The sequence below is a fragment of the Aricia agestis genome, chromosome 2, assembly GCF_905147365.1.
Source record: "Aricia agestis chromosome 2, ilAriAges1.1, whole genome shotgun sequence".
NCBI classification, from domain to species: domain Eukaryota; kingdom Metazoa; phylum Arthropoda; class Insecta; order Lepidoptera; family Lycaenidae; genus Aricia; species Aricia agestis.
Window position 1 is genome coordinate 23,197,608 of NC_056407.1, and position 23,378 is coordinate 23,220,985.

The following is a 23,378-nucleotide window of genomic DNA, read 5'->3' on the forward strand; positions in this document are numbered from 1 at the left end:
AAACTCGTACCTAATATAATTAAAATTATTTATTATCCTTCATCATATTTCTAGCATACTAAACGTAATAAGTGTATAATAATAAATAATTGAATAGTAATTTAGTTTGAAATTTTAGCCATATACATATTTAACTCGATAATAGTTTTTTTTAACTAAAACATGCAAAGTAGGAAAATCATTATTGTATTAGTTTCGTAAAGTGACACTATGCTGTTGATTAGCTAAATACAGAATTTCGCTATACTAATAAAATAAATAAATTAACATTAACTAACGGCGTTTTCACATTAGTTTCATTTACAATATTCGGTGTAGCAATAACAATGCGTATAGTCGGCTATCATAATATGCACTGAGGGTAACATTTCATAAGGCGGTGTACGCGGCGTGCGAGCGACGCGCGAGGAACATTCGCAGCCTGGTGACTGCCACGTGACTGCCACGTGACGACCACGTGACTCGCACGCCGCGCCACGGAACGGAAGGAAGGAAAGTTTTACACAGAAATATTCATATCGTGCATTTCGTAACCATTGTGTGTTATATAGACTTAACCGTAAATACAGGTTTAATAAGATTTATTGGATTAATTACAAGAAACTAAATTACATCACGGCTTACAGTAATTAGTTTGTGCAGTTCGACAGCTGCTATCATATACATCGTATTGTGATATTACGACACATGAAAAATACTTAGTAAAATTTAAATAATTTATAACAGAACAACTTTGATGGTACAACATCAATTAAAAACGATTCGTAAGCGACTAAACATTAAATTCATTTAGTTTTTCGCAAACGATTACAACAAAATTATTATAAGATGCTTTTGTACTTCGAAATCATTTAATCGCCGCCCATAACTTTAATGTAACAATATGAGGAAGGCAAAAATGAACGTTATAAGGTTTAGTAAATTGTACAATTCATTACCGGCCAAAAATAAACATGTATAAAGTTCCGGTACATTACAAATCCCGTTCTTATAAAACAAACGGAAAGTATAACTGTCCTATCTTAATTATTCTCCTATAATACATTGTAGCAAATCTATCGGTATATAAAACTATATATCAAATAAACGGCGTTATCTTTTAAGCTGCTATTGGAGGTTTTATGAAAAAACATTTTACAATTCCTTATACGAATCTCTATTTTGTTCTATCGTTATTCGAAAAATTATTTATAGGCGAAAGTTACACTGAGTAAGATGCATCAATGTACAATGTCTTATATTAATTAAAAATACGTTCGCGCAAACGGAACTTATATCGGGAACGTTCGATTAGGGTTCTTTGGACGATGTTTACAAGCGTATATCTCGGGTACCTCGCGGCCCCTTGCTAAGCTAAAGACTGCTCTGCTTCTGAACTCGAATGGGGTTTTCGTAGTACGGTTAGTATTTTAGGGTAATGCGAGAACAGAGCAGCCCGACGTCTAAACTATGATATAAGTTATCCAGAACAGCGTACATCGCGCGTACATTCCTGACTACGGTTATATGTAAAGAGACTAGTAAGGCGTGCATATTTCAATCCCTAGTTTAATAATTAATGTTTCTTAAAATTGGTTTTGTACTCTTAGTGAAAGATATTTTTGGAATGAGTGCTATCAAAGAATTAAGAGACCATTCTTTTGTAATGCGTGAAAGATGTTTTAACTTCACAATTTGATGCAAATAGCAATGATACGGTCTCTATCAACGTCCTTGGTCTCTATAATATTATGACCGTGCCATGTTTTTGAATTGACGATCTAACTTGACATTTATCTAATATGGCACTGTTAGTATGGTAACACAAAATGCAAAGTTTCAAATGAAGTTATAGTACGACAATGGTTTTTCTAACGTCGCGCCGCATGAAGTGTCGTACGCTACTAGTCATACTTAAGTAAACATAAGGCTGTGGATTTACGTCGAGAGTTCTTACGCGCGAATACGCAAAGCTATACGCGCGAATACGCAAAGCTATACGCGCGATTACGCGTCAATAACTTACGAATTTAGCGTTTGTTACGCGCAATAACACGTCAGTTGCGCACGATTATGCGTCAGTTGTACGCGATTACGCGTCAGTTGTGCGCAATTACGCGTCAGTTGTGCGCGATTACGCGTCAGTTGTGCGCAATTACGCGTCAGTTGTGCGCGATTACGCGTCACGCTCGTAAGAACTGACGCCATTACGCGCTATATATACCGCATACTCCTTAGCATTAACAGCGTCACCCTGTCACCCGCCCGAGAGGACTCGGGGCAAAACGCTAGTAAGCTCCTAACGTAGTTTATTTATGTACATTAGTTGAGAATAGTTTGGTGCTTAGCTCTAGATCAAAAAAACTGCGTAGTAATCCTTTACAATGCTATAGAAATAAGAGTATTGATATAATATGCTTGTTAGCCATTTAGGAAACAAATACTGATTTTAAAACATTTAAACCATGTCTTTAATCGACCAAAAAGTATGTATACATTTCAAATTCCTAGTAAATTCCTCTCATGAAGGGCAGCTTCTCAGTTAGGTTACAATCCGGGGCACTCGTGTTACTTTTCCGCGTTTCTGAACTGAAGGTATACGAGATCTTTTAGGACGGCGTATTTTCCGCACTGGCGTTGCAACAGCTCATAGTTTGTTTAAGACAAATAATATATTATTATTGCACTCTGCCCTATTAACAGTTTGTCCACATTTTTTTTCAAACGATTAAATAAGAACCAGTCGATGAAAAACTTTGAATCGATTTTCTAAATTTAAATTGCTTTCAAACCGATTGAGCGCGTGCAACACCAGCATTTAATTTCGCAGAACTATAAAAGTAACACTTAATCTTAAATCATCGCTAATTAGCTTACATCACCATAGATTACAATTAATTAAACCTACCACTACAAAGTTAAACAATAAGCAATATTCTGGATAACTTATTAGAAATACAGATTCGAATTAGACGGCGATTATACTGAGGATAAAGAGAGTAGAAGTATAGACGTATAAAGATAAAAACAAACAGACGCCCGTCAGATTCTCTATCTAATATCTCCCGCACCGTTAAGAAAACAAAGTAGCAAACCGTGCTTGAAGCTAAACTATTCTAAGCGATAGAAGAAAAATGAAGAGGATATGACTAGATCGTTTCGTTACTAGGTTCTACGATTCATAAAAGCACTATGCGCATCTCTCCATCTCTTTATTATATAAATAGATATAATTTATCATTACTATTCTGAAAACTAATGTTAGTTACTTTTGATCGTAACATTGGCAATCGTCTTACATACTAGCATCGAGCGGCGCTCGGCGTCCCCTCCCCTCTCAGGCCGCACTCGTCCCCACTCGCCCGGGCCGCGCGGGCCGCGCCGCCCGATGGTCTACTTACATCTCCTAAACCTTCCGTAACCTATCCTTACGACTCCCACCGCGTGGTAATCCAACTACTCGAGCGCTATGAATCCGTACGCGATAAACGTTTAGTAAAATTTTTAAAAGTTTCAAAGATTTCGAATTTAGTTTCAGTAATACTAATCGTTATCCAATTCTATAGAACGAAATTTACCTATTCCGTCGCGAGACGCGACTACGAACGGTCACGCTCGTGCCGTCTATATTAAAGTATTTCACTAGTAGTACCTACGTTAACATGGGGATGACGAGTAGTCCATAGGAGCAGGCGAATTCGCAACTAAGATGAGGATGAGGGCTCGGTTACGCTAGACAGTCGACACAGTATAAAAATTCGCGACAGACTACAGTGGACCCGAAAGTGAAGCGACGCGGGCGCCGCGGCCGGCCGGCGTCCGCGGACCGTCCCGAGCGGCGCGCCGGGACCGCGAGCCTTCGGGCGATAACGTCCGCCACCGTAGCGGAGGGACCGACGGCCGAAAGTTCGGCGATCGCTGCCTACGTGAAGAACATTAAGATAACATTTAAATAATTGCAAAGCATACCCTGTATCCTAGAATCACTTCGTGGGCGATCATTTTATACATTCAGAGAGGACATTTTATTCTATCAGAGACGCGGGCGTCGCCGCATCAATTTAAGGGTTACTTTATCAGTATAAAGATATACAATTTACCGTCGGCCGGTCGGCGACCGCGGCCGCACCTACGTTACGAGGTGAAATTATCGATATACTAAATATACGTGCTCCGCTTTGGCATCGATTTATTCTGTAACCTAGTGGCTGGGCGGGGCGCGCGCCCCACCGCCGCCTGCGCACTGCCTTCCCGCGCGACCCGAGCGGCTCCCCGTGGAAACGTCTCCTCGCCGGCCGAGGACACTCTCCTGTAGAGTCCCTCGTCTAATTTCCTCTGCCGGCTTCGACACCTTTCCCGTCGAGATCGAATCCTCAACAGCTCCGTCGGTGGTCGATTCTTCTTCGACAGCCTGCGGGAGCGCGACTACCGTCGTCGAATTCTAACAGACCACGTAGCACGCTCGCCGACTCCGGCGTCCCCGCGAGACCACTTCGACCGATCGAAAACGGTAACGAAATTAACAAAAAGCATCAAGAATCGAGACCGCTAAAACGAAAGGAAGCGTAATAAATATTGCACAAACATTTTGAAGAGAAAAGAACTAGGTGACTACGCTTAAACGATAATAATTTTACATCGTTATATTCACACCGCTCACTCGTAACTCATAAACGCCTAAAACTAGAATACTATATCAATATAATATATTATTTGTGTAAATATAAAATTCTATGTCTCGTGTTGTGTGTAATATTTGACTAGAGGCGGGCGGGGGCCTCGGCTCGCTCGTCGGAGCGCCGCCGCCGCCGGACCGCTTTACTATCTCTCCCGATCGAATCGTTAAGCCGAGATATTCAATTAAAGCACTAGATAAAAAATGATAGTACGCCGGCCGGCTCGGCTGAAGCACGCGCGGTGAGGTCCGGCGCGGCGCCGCTGACAGCCCCTGACGTATCGTACGGAACGTCCATCGCGGGATACGGTGTGCGGGTCGCGGATATAAAACATGGTAACGGACGGAGATTTTCAGTTAGACAATGATAACGCAATATAAATAAAGGTGCATTTCGATATATAACATTTAGAATTTCATTACAGGAATTGAAAACCATATTCCGTACGATACTTCAATCGATCGGCTCGTCCTGTCTATTTTTATAAAGAGCAACTTCGTCCTACAACTAATAGTTCAAAAGTTTTACACGAGTCGGTACATAGAGACTTAAAGGTAAAATTATATGCTTTACAATAGTCCAGCTCTACAATATGTGCCGTGATTAATTAAAAAAAAAAATATACCGAACAATTCCTTCGGCAAAGTATGGAGCGAGTAACCTTTCAACGTCTACTTTAACATTAATTTGTTACATTCAACTTTAGACAAGATAAGTCAGATTATGTTAGCTAACGTCTTATCACTCGGTTGAGGTAGCATTAACCTTCGAACTCTCTAGTCTAATCGAAGCCACTTTTTATAAAAATAAAATTATTAGCACTCGCAACACTGCCAAAAATGTCATTGGCTACTGCCATCAACAAAACAAGGCGTATAGGACCGGGTGTCCTTATTTAAAGTCGGCTTACCGACGCAAGCATGTAGGAGACTTCGGAGGAAGTTTAGTCGAAAGGTTCGTATGTGGGGGCTACATCGACCACAGACGAGACAGACACAGAGAATAAGAGCACCCGGTCTCGTACCACATTTTTGACAGATGTCATTTAAAGCTGTAACGCTTACATACAACGGCACACCGGGGTTCGTTCGCCCGCGCGCGCGCATTACATCTAAGGTATCTCAATATTATTTTAAATTTATATTGGTACTTTTTGATTATGAATCTATGTTTTCTTCTGTAGAAATTACACTAATTTTGTAATCGCGCTCGCCTGTCGGCTCCCTCGCCGCCGCTCGGTCGTAACATTAACACGTATAGATATATGTTATAGACACACACACATGAAGTAAATAATTGGGAGATCACGCTCTTGTGAATTGACGTCGCATGGTCGCGGTCCCCCGCCGCCTATGTACACCTACACTAGATCAGTGGCAGCATGGCTCCGTCACGAGATAGGCCCCGCTCGAGATCCGCCACCGACCGTAGCGTCTGCCCAGCGCTGCAGCGGGGAGACTATCTACACTCGTCCGGTCGCCGGCGTCTTCTCGAGCATCCACACCGATCCGTCATTATTGTCGCACGATTACAAAGGCCGGCCCGAATGTGGACTCCGGGAGGTTCGAACGACTCGCGGGCGGCCCGACGGAGCGAAACATCGAATATGCGAAGACGGCCCGTACAGTCCATAATTTTGATATATACTTTTATATCACAGCCCATTTGGAATTTACAACACATAAAACACGATCTTCCGAATCGAAGGCCTTATGTATTCGGTCTTACGTTGAAGTGCACTTTGATTTGTACACAGCGTTAATACGAACGTTTAATTTGAACGTCGACCACGTGGCGACGGTCACTAATACGTAGACGGCGCTGAGCCGATCGCGGGCGAGTCGCAACGAAATCGCTGCAGTCTCGTCCGACGCTCGACTTCCGAGCCAGCCCAGCGGGGTAGCTTACAGACACACACGTAATATAATTTAACAAAATATAGGACGATTTACTCCGACAGTGATATACATCGCGATTCGCGGCTTACACTTATGAGGTCGGCGCGGCGGGGAGGCGACAGGTGGCGGCCGGGGGGCGGCCGTCTTTGCCGGCTACTGACGCGTGACGACCAAAGTAACGACTGCCGGCGCCCTTAGTGTTTAGTTCGGCGCCCTCGACTCTAACAACCGAACGACGGAGGGCAAAGACGCAGGCGCCGCCCCGGCGTTACAATGCAATATACGATAATTAAAATACATTTGTTCTTACACTTTCGACTTACTTAATAAATTCAGTTTGGCTTTTTTCAAGCAAATAACTAGTATAATAAATTTATGTTAAAAGTTTCAGTTAAATATTAAGTACTTAGAAGTAGAAGTATGATTACGAATGACAAAATTTTATAACGTGTCATTTTTAATAATAATAATAATTTAATCAAAGTTAATAAATTGTATATATATAATAATATAATAGAGTAATTTAATGATTAATCGATAATGATAAGAATGAAGCTTCCTACGCGCTGTTCAATAATTTACTTTAACTAATATAGTATACTCGCCGCCTCGGGCTTGCATATTCAATATAAGTAATGTAGTTAATGATATTTACTATACAATCAATGTTTATTAAACTTCTTAAAACGGCTGATAGCGCGCGGTCCGGGGCCAGGCGGCGAAATCGTTCGCCACATCTGAAAAATAAATGTATTGTTTTAGTATACAATTTTTTTAACATAATTTTATTTTATTTTATTAATTTTTGGAAAACTTACAGCTAACATACTTATAGAATCTACATAATATACAATACAAAAAGGCCAATTAAAAGTTTTCACAGATAGAATAATAATATACATCAAAGTGATTTATCTGATTTAGGTTATACTCGTTATATAAACAGATTATTTTATTTCATTTAACAATATGTACACACAAAAGAAAGTAAAAAACACCTTAAAACTAAAAATATATGTTTTTTAGTATTTGTACAAAGGTACATCTTATTCCAAAAATGGAATGTCTTCCAGAAGATCTATACATTTTAAAGTATAGTATATATATATATATATATATATATATATATATATATATATATATATATATATATATATATATATATATATATATATATATTTATATATATATATATATATTTCAGTTATTGACTTAGTAAGTCAGTAACTGAAATATTTTATTCAGAACTTTATTTACCTGAGCCTTGTCGGAACGCGCGGGGACGGCGTCTAAGGTTAGTAAGGTCGGTTGGCATCTTTGGGCCGCTTCAATTGCACCTTTAATCGTTTCATGCCGATTTGAAAACCGTTCATCGCCTGGATCGCCGCCTGGGCCGACGTTGGGTTGTCGAATGAAACGAAGCCTGGGGAAAAAAAATAAGTTACGATCGCAAACTCGCCATTTTTACTACAAGTGGCTACGCCAAATTATGCTTCACTACGCGACGTCTACGATCAACATTAAGTGTCTAAACACACTAGGCCGACGTTACGCGGCGTAATTTCCGCATGATTACGGACGGAACGCGACGGAATAGTGTGTCATCGGTAATTTAAAATACATTGCGGATGTAATCATGCGCAATTTACGCCGCGTAGCTTCGTCCTAGTGTGTTTAGACACTGACCGCTACGAAATTGTTATGAGTGGCTACGCCACACAATATTTCGCTTCGCGAGGGCTTCGGTTTGCATTGACGTTGCTATGAGTTGCTACGAGTGACTACGCCACGTAATGCTTCACTACGCGATCTATATTCATGTTGCTACGCGATTGCTACGAGTGGCTACGCCATGTAATTCTTCGCTACGCGACGTCTACGGACTATATTGCCGTTGCTACGAGATTGCTACGAGTGGCTACGCCATATAATTCTTCGCTACGCGACGTCTACGGACTATATTGCCGTTGCTACGAGATTGCTACGAGTGGCTACGCCATATAATTCTTCGCTACGCGACGTCTACGGACTATATTGCCGTTGCTAGGAGATTGCTACGAGTGGCTACGCCATATAATTCTTCGCTACGCGACGTCTACGGACTATATTGCCGTTGCTACGAGATTACTATGAGTGGCTACGCCATATAATTCTCGCTACGCGACGTCTACGGTCTTCATTAAAGTCGTAAGGTGATTGTTATGAATGGCTACGCGATATCTACGATCGAAAATTAATTATTCATATTTTTGACTTACCAAAACATTTGCTTTGATTAGTAGCCCGGTCGATAAACACTTTGCTGCTGATAACATTTCCAAAAGGTAGGAACATCTGCATTAGCTCAGCGTCTCCGAACTCCTGGGGCAAGTGGTATATGAAGAGGTTGCAGCCCTCGGGCCCCGAGATGGAGCAGCCTGGAAACACAAGAAAATCTTTAAAGAACTCACAAATCTGCCCTTAAACACAACGATCGAAGGTAATCCTAGGAAGGGCGAACACTCAACAGTGTACAGAGGTAAACACAACACAACTACACAAGTAAACATAGACACAGAGTGTGATACGATTGTACAAAATTTGAAAAGCAGACAGCGCTATACGTACCTGGATACACTGAGTCATAAATAATGTGTTAGTGTAGGCTTTTTCACAGGTAAGTATATCTATGACACATTCATGCAGACATAAACGAACGGCTTAAAGAGTACCTTCACAATAAACACTTTAAGCATAGTTAACCTTTTTTTTTAAATAATTCATGTGAAAGAACTCTAATATGACATAAGACACATTTTTCTGTAAATAGTAATAATATTTGCAAACAAAGACGTTTTGAAAATGTCTCAACGATGATTTTAACAACAGAAACACGACAGGAGAGTTCTAAAGCGAAGAGATTTATACCTACTTATTTATTGACGAAACGGAAAATTCTAATGTTGTCTGGATTAGTGAAGGTTAAAAAATATAGGGCTGCCAATTTCTACCCTTTATATGTAATAGTAATTTGATTACGAAGACTATCAAGTTTCAATTTATCAAAATTTTGATGTGTAATGAACGGGAGGTTCATTTCATTTTACTAAACACTAGCTATTTGACCGAGCTTTGCTCGAGAATTTGAAGATATAAGATAAGATAATTTTTTAAACTTGTTCCATAGATTCAGTCAATATTTATTTTATTAATATTATATGAAAATCAGGTAGTTCAATTAAAGTAGGTAACGCTATGAAAGATAGTAAATTACATGATATTATTAAAATGGAATTTTGTCGAAGTTGGCAGCCCTAGCAGCTCAGGGCTCCACTTACCTTCTCTCTGCGCCGGCGCAATAGTCGACATCGGAGGTGGGATGGGTTGCGGGAACTGGCCATATACCGCTGGGTAAGCTGTCGAACATTAACGCCATTTGACAATGAACACCTATGTCGCGTGTACATGCAAGTAATTAAACAAATTGCCACTAACACAGGGGACGTTCACATTTTATTTACGACGACACGAAGACTGGCGAGTTTATTGCGAATTATGTTGTTTGTGGGTAGTCGTAAAATTTAAATATTACTAGACGACAGTTAAGGGTCTGTATGTAATGTATTTTAAATAACTTAGTAGATACTGTGGTTAATAAAATAGCTATAGTTTTACAAACTATTCTTGGTTGTTACGTTGGTGTCATTTTTATCAAAACTTGGTTAATCCATGAAATGTCTTGTTGACTTTTTCGCTCTACCCAAGAAAAGGTATAATATTTTGACAAACGACTAATACTAAGTAAGCGATGATGAATTTGAGGCACAGTCGAATTTTGTTTTTTTTAAAGCACAATTTACCTTTATTTCTGGCATTATTACATATTTATTTAGTTTATATGAAAGCTTTTTATTACGTCCCCTGAGTGTTATTGGAACTTTGTTTAATTATAAAGACCACACTTAGGCGTACATTAATTACTCTTACATCCAATATAAAGCTTACAATAATCATATTTTGTTTCATAGTTTATACATCGTGGTACAGTATCATTGATCTACAGTAGTGCAACTGCACACTAAATAAATGAAACAACATAAAACACTGATACATTGATACATAACTACTGTATGTCCACATATAGCGTAGTGCGAGGAGGTGGCGCATCTTGCATACAACGTCATATCTTACAATTTTGTGATTATCATACAACACATTATTGACAAACTTAAGAAAATTAATCAAACAATATTAAAAATTAAAAAAAAAATCTTCACTTTGTAACAGCTGTAGCTGAGTTGCAGCTTCCAAATACTTAAACTATACTATATGAGCTGCAAAAAACTAACTAGAGATATTTCGTATTAAAGATCCTACTGCCAACATAAAGACGTTTATGCAAGAATGTAATTGTCACAATCTAAAAAAATATTTCCTAATATGGGCGACCTTCGTTGTGAGAAGAATCACTCGTACATGAGATTACATTTTTACTTTGAATACGACAATTACTTATTAGGCAGACACGGAATATATTTAAGTAGTTGATTTTCTTAAACCTGTATCATAAGATCCTAAAAAATATTTCTGAAACTTCAACGTTATACGTAAAATGCAATAAATCTCATTATAGACCTGGATCCCAGAAGGACTTTTATAACACAGAATAATCAATCAAAAAGACCTCTGTAAAAAAAGGGATTCCTATTTTGCCAACAGAGGAGAGTGATTAAAGCTTCCAAAATTTTTACATATTATATTGGTTCAAGCATACACTTTAATTTGCCCATAGCTTATATGAAATGTATTTATAGTTTTTAAATTACGCGATAAAAATCATTTTGTCACTTACGCCCTTTCCATTTTTTTGCTGTTCCATTGCTTGTTTACTATGAGAGACCGGCCCAGCCGCAATACAAAACAAGCAATCTAAAACGTATCCAACACGGTTTATTACTTTAACGCGGTGTTACCTTAGCTCAGGGTTTTTCAAACTTTCGGATCCACGAACCCCTGTTACAATTTCCAGGTAACAGCAAACCCCTTACTAACTAATGAGAACACATAAAGTGCCAAAAGAGTGCCGCGCGTGCCTGCTAGTTATCAAGCCAACATTACGTGAATCTTTTCGCGAATGGCAAACCAAAGTGGGGTTCGCGAACCCCACTTTGAGAAACCTAGTGCCTTAGCTGATGACGACAAGGATGATGACTGAAACAGGCAGTGTCGTGATTGGGTCGTGATTGGATGAACGATAAAAATTAAAATGATTTTGTTGATGATTACAATGAATAAATAACAGACAAATACTTGCAGTTAATTATTAGTACCTGGATAACCGAGCTTTGCTCGGTATAGCAAACACTCATTGCTTCGTGTTACTTAACAACGCCATCTGCTGGAATAGCTTTAGCTGTTGTTGTGTCGTTAAAGCAATTAGTTGCTCACAAAATAATATTATTATTCGCCAATAGATGTCAGGAAGAGTCATATTTTTCAGTTTATCGATTATCGATAAAACACAAATAAAAATACTTTTTCTAAAAATGATTCCTAGCTAGATCGATTTACTGCCCCCGAAACCCCCTATATACTAAATTTTATGAAAATCGTTGGAGCCGATTCCGAGATTCCAATTATATATATACAAGAATTGCTCGTTTAAAGATATAAGATAATCATAGTAAAATATATTCTTTTATCTGATATCTTTTCTACAAAAAATAAAATAAAATGCCTTATAAAACGAAATAGCTCCAAATAGCTTTACTTTTATAAATTTACTTCAATATTTATTAATTACGAGATAACATCCGCAACTTTATTTCGCAAAATTTCGGGATAAAAGTATCATATTTCCTAAAAAGTAAAGTATTTCCGTACCAAATTTCAGCAAAATTGGTTAAGTGGTTTGTGCGTGAAGAGGTTACAAACAGACAGACAGACATTTTTACACATTATGAGTGAGCGAGTGAGAGTGAGTAAAGCTCCATGTAGAGCTTCACAAATTCGAAGGTATTCTAAGTACTTATGTACTACTGAGAACCTAAGGTTTCATCCATATTGTGATAGTAAGTTGTCTTATCGCTTTGGGATCTGGGTCTAACAGGTAGGCACTTGACTAGGTATATGAGCAAAAAATACTCAATTGTATCCACACTTTAATAATATTCACTACATGTTAGAAAGGGGAGGTACAAATTATATATAAATATTAGCCATTTGAAAATAAGTAAAGTAAGACTCATTTTTAGTCCACTTTGGTACCTGGTACCTAAGCAGGTGTCACACTTAGAGCTACACAAATTCGCATGTATTCTAAGTACACGAGGCACTACTAATAACCTATGGTTTCATCCATCAGAGAGTAAGTTATGTCTTATCCTTCTGGGATCCAGGTCTATTACGCGGATACAAATAAACAAACAACTAATATTTCACTCAATTTGTCAGCTGTCAAATGGGATTTGGGTACTCCAGTTCTGTTTACTTCCTCGAGACGTCTCGTTTCATTCGGCAGCGAATTTTTAATTAAAATTTGTCCTTGTACATCTTTATTTTGTCCCGAAAAATATTTGCACTCGCAAACATAATGTAAATTCATTTGCGTAACGTTAATTACAAATTATGGAGCAAATTTTGTGGTAAAAATTAAAACGTAAAGGCTAAAAGGAGGAGGTTTTATGGTTTCATTTTTATAATTAAGAATACGTCTAACGCTAAAACCATTTTGACCCGGTTGTTTCCAAACAAGAATGAGACTATTAAACACAAACAAAATATGTTAGCCTGACACAACATTTCTGCTACCTTGGTTTATAATTATGTACTCACAAAGATCAAGAACATAATTTTACTAACAATATTTTGAAATTCGTCATGGTATAATAAATTTGAAAATAATGTACACCTAACATACCACGTAGGTACTGCAGATTCACAACGATGGATTCGACTTGGGTTCGACAACTGCTCTGCGCTTAGCATTTACCAATCGGTAAGTTTTCGAATCCGAGGCGAACGGTAAATATGACCTTGCTGTGCGACTATACTCAGCTGGAATTTCGCTTCGAACGTTGTCTTACTTGCGGACACAAAATTCTGACGTGCGAATGTGATAGCCTGCGATCGAAGCGACATTCTAGGCCTGAGAATAGGGCCCCGGTGAACCGATTACACAACATTTATTAGCGTTACTCACCGACTCCCGGGAACGGTTGCATGCCGGGGTACGCGGCGTGCTGCAGAGCCGCCTCACCGTTGGGAATACCCTGCGTCACGGGCACCGCTACAACACAAACACATTAATATAATGAAACGCCACACATTTGGAATATTTCAAACGTATATGGATATGATTCATGCGAAATGCGAAAAATTCTACTTAAGTTAAGGATCAAAAGTGGCGGTAATGTTATGAGTGAAACGGAAAATGCTTAACATACCGGGCACAAAGATTCGAGTGCTAGTAGAGTAAGACATAGCATTTGAGCTAGCTATGCAAATTCAGGTCTAAGGACCTTATCTCGCTGACGATTTGTAGGCAGAGCGATTGCGTGGCACTAGTATAAGGGCTCCCCCACAAAACTGCGACTTCGCTTCGCATCGCAATTATCTGCGACAAAACTCATAATAAAAATGACATCCGATGCGCATTCGCACGAATTTGCAGTTTTGTGTGGGAGCCCTAACTGATGACAGCTCAGAACGCCGCGCTATCGCCCGTAAATTGTCAGTGTAAGGGTTGATTCAGACCGCAACGCGACGCGTAGATGCATTTCTAAATTAGTATGGATTTGACAGATTCGCAAGACGTTTGACGCAATTTAAATTAACCCCAAAACCCCAGAAACATATTCCAATTTTTGCCGTTGGACGTTGGACGAATTGCATCATGACACACAATTTTAACCGACTTTCAAAAAGATTCTATTTTTACCACGCGAATGAGTGATGATGATGGACGATCATAGTTTCAATAGACTTACGGCCGGTAAACGTTTGATGTATACCGTTGGTGTAAACTGCGTCCTGCGGCGGCGGTTGGCCGTTGGGCGTCTGCGCCGCCATGTTGAAGCTCGGCATTGTCGGCGAAGGCAGAGAAGGCAAGGCACCGTTTAGCGGCTGACCACCCGTGCCTATCGCCAGACCCGTGAAGTTGTCTGCAAGTGGATACGTGTGTTGCATAGATAAAACATTATATTCATTATAGTCTCCTTCATTTTTGGAGATTTGAAAAGATGGGTATACCATTATTTACTGTTAGTACTGTTTGTGTAAAAATAGTTGCATTTAAATACAATTATTGTGCACTAAAGCTACACAAAATATTTATAGCCACTATCCTGTTAAGACAAGTTGAAGGCTAACATTATTATTTAAATTAAAATAAATACATTTAAATTAGTAGCTACTATTAGGCATTCGTATAAATGGAAGGCCAATGTTGGACACTGTAGGCTAGTTAAGTGCTAATAAACATAATATGATTATGAGACATTTCAGGCCGCTTATTTTCGCAGAATTAATAAGGATTAAAACACCCTTTTCGTCCTTTTGGGATTGAATTTTATATAATCCTTTCTTATTGTGAACAACTCGTATTTGTTTATAAACCTTCAAATTCATATTTAAAGTCCTTTTAACCGAGGGTGTACAATTTTCTATTCTCAGAGAAGTTGGAAACCTAAGCCTGTGATTTAAAAGCTTTTATTCTGCTTAATACTTTTTAAAATGTCTTTAACAACATCCCATAGTCAGACATGTCGATTTATTTTTCTTTTACTTTATATCCGACTAGTTATTATCGTGGAACACAACGAAGCGTGGCCTTTTTTTGGCGACAGAATATCTCCTGGTGTGAACTCGCCAACTCGCAACCGCTTTAAGTATGGTTGCATCTCTTAGCGATTCCATGCCACGTTTTAAAATTTTAAGTCGACGATATGGATAGTTAAAACGTTGAATATCCACAACCTGTTTATGTAAGAGTTGTTACCTGATGTAGGCGGCACGATGGATTGATTGGCCAACCCTTGAGCGCGTGCGACGCCAGTGGCTTCATGGGGCTGATGTAGCCCTGCGCGCTCATCGCCACCATTAACGGCGCTTGTTGCTGCAACATCGTGTTACAGTACCTGATGTAGGCGGCACGACGGAGTTGGTCGTCTTGTTAAGCGCGTGCGACGCCAACGCCGTCATGGGGTTCATATAGCCATACGAGGTCGCCGCCACTGTTAACGCCATTTGTTGCTGCAACATCGTTTTACAGTACCTGATGTAGGCGGTACGACGAAGTTGGCCATCCCGTTGAGCGCGTGTGATGCCAGCAACATCGACCTTCGACATTCGACGCGCAGGAGTTCTGGCCGATGGATGTGGTCTACCCGAGGTTCCGGGGGAGACTCCGGAACGAAGCACGTCACGTCGCCGTCAACACGTGACAAAGAGTAGTTTTATGAGTATACAATAATAATAATATGTATTTTAGTCTTTAAGGTATTTATTATATGAATATGTAAGTTAGTCTGTAAGGCATTTGTAATATAGGCCTAAATGCCTGAAATAAATGGTAAACAAAATAAATAGTAAAAATTATATTAATGCCGCTTATTGATGCAACATCGTGTTACTGTACCTGAATATGTAGGAGGCACGTTGGAGTTGGCCATCCCGTTGAGCGCGTGCGTCGCCCGAACCGTCATTGGGCTTATGTAGCCCTGCGCGCTCACCGCCACCATTAACGCCGCTTGTTGCTGCAACATCGTGTTACAGTACCTGATGTTGGCGGCACGACGGAGTTGGCCATCCCGTTGAGCGCGTGCGTCGCCCGAACCGTCATTGGGCTTATGTAGCCCTGCGCGCTCACCGCCACCATTAACGCCGCTTGTTGCTGCAACATCGTGTTACAGTACCTGATGTTGGCGGCACGACGGAGTTGGCCATTCCGTTGAGTGCGTGCGACGCCAGCGCCGTCATGGGGCTGATGTATCCCTGCGCGGTCGCCGCCACCATTAACGCCGCTTGTTGCTGCAAATATCATATTTTTTAAATAATTTTTAACTGTCATGCAAAAAAGGACAAGGTTCTTTGTTGAGCTGTGTATATTTTCTTTATTATACAGCATGACTGGTGAGACATGTTCAATACTTATGGAGAGTATTTGGTACTCGATTCTCATTATAATTATGTAATAAAATTAGGAACTTAATTTTTGACCAAATTTCCCTTTAAATAAATGAATCATGGTAAATTACGCGGCTAGACAAGTAGGCATACTATGCGGCTGGTGCGGCGGCGTGCGCCAATAAAGAAACACCGCGCCGCTATCCTTCCCGCGCGCGGTGTCCATGCGTTGGGTAAATAATTATTTAACTTTAAGCTACATTTACTCATTGATCAATTGATATTATTTTTTTATAAGTACCTATTTTTTTTTCCATCTAATATTATAATAGCCAAATATCAAGTCCTCGAGTATTGAACATGTCTCACCAGTCATGCTGTATAAAAACCAAAGTATTATTATTTAAGTAAAATATATTAAATGAAGGTTTTTTCAGAAATGAAATAAAATTATTTTTGTCAAAACCTTTAAGTAACGCTCTAGAAATTTAGATTACCCGATGTGATGATTGCAATACAAGATTTCCTTTTATTATAATTTAATAAACATAACATTTGTACTTAAAAAATTTAATTCTTTCCGTAAATAGAGACTTAACCAACCTGCTCAGTAATAACTTGTGCGTATGTTCCGTAGGCACCGAACTGATTGAACACGAAGGGGTTGAGGAGGCTCATGTTGCCGGCCATCTGCTGCATCCGTCTCAGCTGTCTCTCCTTCTCTGTATCCGCAAACTTCACCACTAAACTCGAGGAGGCTCCCTGGAACAATAAACATCGCGTCTTGATTTAATCAATAATAATAATCGTTAATTTTTATTCAAAATTGTTATGGACGTTTAACAATCCACATGTATATAAATATATTATTTATACGTACATGTGGATTGTGGATCTACAGTACAATCAAAGGTTATTTCAGTTACCTAAACTGCGAAAGCAATACGGATTAGTTTCATAATTGAGATTAAATTATAGGACCTATAACTTAGTGGAATGGTCAGTGCATGTTTTCCATTAATTTCCTTATGAAATATTGTTATGTGCCTCAGAGTAGTATTTATGGACAATATTTCTTGGTTGTTTGCGAAGAACACCGAGTAGGCAGATCCTATAGTTTATAAAGAAGACAAAGAGATCTATGATACATTAATGTACTAAATACGCCAAAGAATATCATTAGATCTTAATATTCAAAAGCGAAATGAAATAAAACATAAAAAGATCCAGCAATTGAAAACATTATTACAATCTGTCCTCAAAAATAGATTAGAAATATAATAAAGTTCTTTTTGAAATTGCGAATGATGCTATAATAAAGATGTTATCTTCAGTGTTGTGGATACAGGCGTCTCCAATTTGGCTCGGAGATGACCGCCCGAGATACGAACTCCGCTGTATTGAATTAAGCAATTCACGCTTTATAAGAGTACTTTAATTATTTATTTTCCATTTACGTCCTTCCTTTTGTTGCTTTTGACGTGATTGTTTGTGATGTTTATTGAGTTTAGACTTTAGAATAAGAATTTTATTCTTTGAGAAAAGTATATATTTAAAATGCTAGTATGCAATTTTAATACAAGCACATTAATAAATACAATTTATACGTGGGAGAGCCATGCTTCGGCACGAATGGGCCGGCTCGACCGGAGAAATACCACGTTCTCACAGAAAACCGGCGTGAAACGCGCTGTGTTTCGCCGAGTGAGTGAGTTTACCGGAGGCCCAATCCCCTACCCTATTCCCTTCCCTACCCTCCCCTATTACCCTATTCCCTTTTAAAGGCCGACAACGCACCTGCAGCTCTTCTGATGCTGCGAGTGTCCATGGGCGACGGAAGTTGCTTTCCATCAGGTGACCCGTTTGCTCGTTTGCCCCCCTTATTTCATAAAAAAAAAAATACAAAACGTGTCACACTATAATATAAAGTACTCGATATTTGCTCAAATGTTAAGTCGTATCATTATCATTTATCATGACCCTAATGTCTGATTTCACTGGACTCACCGCTTTTTTCATTAAATATTCATAAAAAATACTTCCTACGTAAACATTCCAAGACATTTGTTCAGTTAAACTATAGCTTAAATCAAACAAAACGCCACTACAACTCTAAACCGAATAGCAAAGTATCTGTTTAACGCCGAGTGAGCATTGTTAATAAAACGAGGGAAACGTGTTTGCCGTACGGTCGGGGAGTCCTTAAAAATGCAAAGCCCCCGGTGCCACTACAATGCGGGAACTAGCGCTTCATTATGGAGAAAAATATCGGCGTAGGCTCGGGCGCGCAACAGGTTGGCTACCCCTGCAACAAGTATGGCTGACGTCCAAAAATGCACCGGCCGAGAAACTTCGCAATAATGGAATAGTTTCCTTCGCAAATTCCCTTTGAATTTTAAATAGCTAATTACCGCACCATTAGCTCTGAGTATTTTAGCGTGGCCGGCTATTATTTATGGTTCGTGGTTGGATATGGTATGTTCATTGTATAATTTAATATAAGAGACAGTTTGAATTACTTTTTAGTGACGGGCTAGTAAATAGATGCTAAATAACGAATAAGTACCTACGTCTGCTAATGCTTCTGTATGCTTTTTTTTGCGTAACGAAAAGATGACAAATAAAAACAAATGTACGTTAAGTGATTAAAGACTATAAAGTTATTAAATGAAATGAAAGTACAACACTCAACGCATTTTCATTTCCCTTTATAATCCCGTTTCAAAGAAAAACGATAAAAACCGGGTTCAAATTATAACAGATGCTGTCGCTACAGAGCCCTAGTTACAGTGTAATTAAACAATTGTAAATAAAATAAGGAAAATCAAATGTTTACCCTTTTATTACTGGAATTGAGAAATTGCTTTAAGCTTAAAGCTTTTATTTCAACGGTAATATTACTTTTTACAACACTTGTAGATGTTTTTTATTGCTCGATTATAAAGTTAATTTCTATTGAGTATTGACACATTCATATTTTATTTTTAAAATAAATTCATCTGCAATACAAGTTGTGGTGAGATTTTTAAGTTGTCTCCCGATGCGTACAAACTGCGAAAGACTGACCTCAGTCTTTCGTAGCACTTTGTATGGAGCGTTTCGGGCAGGTCTTTTTTATGAGATATTTGAATTGTCATATCTTGGTGAATTTTTAAGCTATCAGAGTCATTCTTTCAACGATGTTTCTATTTTTTAAGTGTCCTTCAATTGCCGATAAAAAAAAAAATTAATCATCATGCCTATTGAGATTTATTTAATCATTGTATATTTATCTGATATTTGCCTAACGGAAAACACGATTTTCTTATTTTGACTAGATAGTTATATTTTTCGAAATTATGAATATTTCTGGGCTTTTCAACAAATATCTGTTGCACTTATTGAGTTACTAGCATTAAATAACTTGCACTATTACAATCACACACTTTATGAAATAATGGCTAAGTAAAGGAAATATAAGTATTGTATTTAATTTTTAAGTAATATCAAAACATGTTTGGGACTTGCAACCTTTACTTTCGTGCTATAATGCGGGAACTGTTGTTACGCGATATTGTTCACTATTAGCTGCAGCGCAAAGCACAATGCCCGGGGCACGATTCTGGAATGTATGAATGGGGCTAGCGTGCTTTGATATTTCTGACAGCTCTTAAGAGGTATTCGGTTTTTAGGGTTCCGTATTTATCTACCACAACAACACTTATGAGCTAAAAAGACAAATAATTTACTTCTAAGCATTCTAATTAGATATTTAAACCCAAAGTTAAAAGTACTATTTAAAGCTGCATTTGAATATAATACAAATCCCTCATACGTTCCAAAGTTCCATACTAAAATTCAAACATATCAAAACACTAATAAGTTCCAGGTACAACTCAAACAGCTTTCAACTTCTTAAATGAGACTAGATTTCATCCAGACGTGGTGTTCACGTGATTAGTAGGTTCAGGTCGTCTGTCGTCATTTCATGTGTCGGCGCTGGCGGCGGCTAATGGGCCGAGGGGGTTACAGATGCGAGGGGGTTACAGATACGAGGGGGGTTAGATGCGAGGGGGTTAAAGACAGGTCGCAGATGTAAGGGCCCTCGCACATGGCGACTTTTTGAAGCGATGTAGTAGCCATACTCCCGCGGATATAGTTGCGATTCGCGAAGAGGTCGCTATAGCTGTGTGCCTTACACGGAGCCCTCATTCGGCCGAGATGTAAACGCGATTCTGTCGGCACAAAAATACCAGAGATCGCTAAAACTATGATCTTTGCTCAGAAGTTATAGAATGTCATGCTTGTTTTGTAAATTACTTTTCATTGTGCAACCAGATTTGACACGTGGAAATACAGTGATGAGATATAATATGTCCAGTATCCACGCGTTGGTAGTGCGTTAGTATCGCTACAGTAGCGCGTTTCAAATGCGACTAATAAGCTGATATCAGTAGCGAGCAGTAGTGCTTTTAGAAAAAAAATCATTAAAACAATTATTACAAAAAAAAAAAAACAACTCAAACAGTATTTCCCTATCATTGGACCACCTGTGAAGTATCCTCTTTCCAAGAAAGAACCATCAAAATTAGTTTAAAAATGGCGATTTTATTCGGGAATAAACATGAAAAACATGTATATGGTTAAATTGAAAAACCTCCTTCCTTTTTGAAGTTAGTAACAAAGTCGTCGTGTGCTAGGGCCCTAAGAGGCGGGGGTGCAAGTCGAGAAAGAGCGCTCACGTGATCATTAAGTTCTATTGTTGTCTAGTTAGATGCAGCGCCATGATACATTTACCAAGTTTGTATTATGACATCATCAGTATCAGCTTGCTCAATCTTATATATAAAATTCTCGTGTCACAATGTTAGGCCGCGTACTCCTCCGAAACGGCTTTACTGATTTTAACCAAATTTTATATGCATATTCAGTGGGTCTGAGAATCGGCTACTGGGTACTTTTTATATTGATAAGTGCATTTGTTGAATAAATAATAGTAAACTTATAAATAATTACAACTCGAGACTGACGGCGACCATTGTTTGTGCGACGGGATAGCGATGGACATTGCCATGGTGACATACTTATTTAGTAACTTCAATAAAATAATGCGGCCGAAATACTTCATATGGTAAAGAAACGTTTGCCGGGACAGCTAGTTTTATATCATATTTTATTTTTCGATAAACAGCTGTAAATTTGATAATCATAGTATAGTCACTTTACTGTGTATTAGTAGATATTAAAACATAATTACGCCGTGAATAAGATAATACAAGAGATGGAATGTAAGCAAAGTGCCAGAAGATTTTCTTTATGGATACTCCAAACTCATTTATACCTTCGTACTTATTGAAGCTCTGCTGTTTTTGTCTGTCAAATGATTTTTTTAATGTACGCGAAGAAATGAGAACAGCAGCATCCTCGTATTAATATTTTTATTACTAAGTTAAAAATTATCGCACTCCTATTATTTGAACGTATGTTTAACAACAACATGATAAATTGAGTTTACGTCAAATCTTAAGTAGCTCCTTGACTAATATAATTACGTGTCTCTGTGCAGCCGTGTGTCCAAGGCGTGAATGCATCCCAAATATTTTCGATCACATTAAAAGTTTTCATTTGTCAAAACAAATATCGGGTATAATAAAAACATTGGAATTGGGAGTCCGTGACCCCGCATATCTGAATATTGAATTATACCATTGACGGATTATTTATTCCGACTGTGATTTCAATGTTTGTATTTTGATTGTTTACAATTCTTTCGCCTTCGAGTATTATATGTTTTCGTTGCGAAATTTACATTTTATTATTTAAATTGCGGCGCTGTTTAAATACAGACTACAAATATTTGTGTTTCTATATTTAATACTTTAAGAGCTTGTATGTTGGACGATTTATTTTTGGACGACCCTTTTATCACAGTCATAAATCCATACTTAATGTTATTAATTTTAAAAATTTGGCTGTATGTTGTCTTTTCACGTTTCAACAGCTGAACAGATTTAGATAAAATTCTGTATACTATAAATAATAAGAATCCGAAAAATTACATTAAATAAAATGTATATAGACTTTGAACAATATACTTTTTTGCGCAAATCGAATAAGTGAGTATAAATCTAGTATAGCACTAGAACAACTAAAAAGTGATGAAGCTCTTAATCGACTTTTAGGTTTTCTAGGCCCAAATATATTTTCATCGAATAATATCTAGATAAGTTTAATACCACATGAGTAATCGCATTTTTATTGAGATTCGTCTGGCTTTTACCCGCGTAGAGACGGGTGAATGGGTACAAATCCCTCCGGACCGTTCAAAGGTCCACGACTAAAATGGACAGGGAGGCTCTGACTTCGTGTCAATTTTAGTCTCGTGTACAGTGAATTAAAAAAGGATATAGAGTAGAAAGAATAATTTTGAATTTAAAAGGTCCTTGTGACGACGACACCGATCACTTTTATAGAAACTTCAACATATTATCATGGACTGTCCCGCTTATTGTTTTATTAGCGACCCGCTCCGGCTTCGCACGGGTATAAAATATATTGCCTATGTCACTCACTGAAAAAATGATAAAAATTTAAAATCGATTCAGTAGTTTTCATTTATATTCATTACTACCCGTGGCCTGTATTAATGACCGATACCGCCGCAAAAGCTACGTCCCGCAATTTTTAAATCTGTAATATCTTCGAAAATATTCATTTAAATCATATGCTGTAAGGGTAATAG

The 23,378-nt window shown here is 38.4% G+C and overlaps 1 protein-coding gene across 4 annotated transcripts in view; it reads right to left on the minus strand.

The window, feature by feature from the left end:
- Window positions 1-6,405: 6,405 nt before the first annotated feature.
- The window catches only part of LOC121739845 (CUGBP Elav-like family member 3), a 604,208-nt gene continuing 587,235 nt past the window's right edge, over window positions 6,406-23,378 (minus strand). For all 4 annotated transcript variants that reach the window (XM_042132430.1, XM_042132431.1, XM_042132433.1 and 1 more), the window contains 8 exons: window positions 17,261-17,419; window positions 16,447-16,561; window positions 14,521-14,694; window positions 13,734-13,820; window positions 9,871-9,948; window positions 8,812-8,988; window positions 7,811-7,976; window positions 6,406-7,290 (listed from right to left, as the gene is read on the minus strand). In XM_042132430.1, coding sequence (XP_041988364.1) covers window positions 7,849-7,976; window positions 8,812-8,988; window positions 9,871-9,948; window positions 13,734-13,820; window positions 14,521-14,694; window positions 16,447-16,561; window positions 17,261-17,419 — 918 coding nt within the window. In that variant the 3' untranslated portion in view covers window positions 6,406-7,290; window positions 7,811-7,848. The remainder of the gene's footprint in view (window positions 7,291-7,810; window positions 7,977-8,811; window positions 8,989-9,870; window positions 9,949-13,733; window positions 13,821-14,520; window positions 14,695-16,446; window positions 16,562-17,260; window positions 17,420-23,378) is intronic.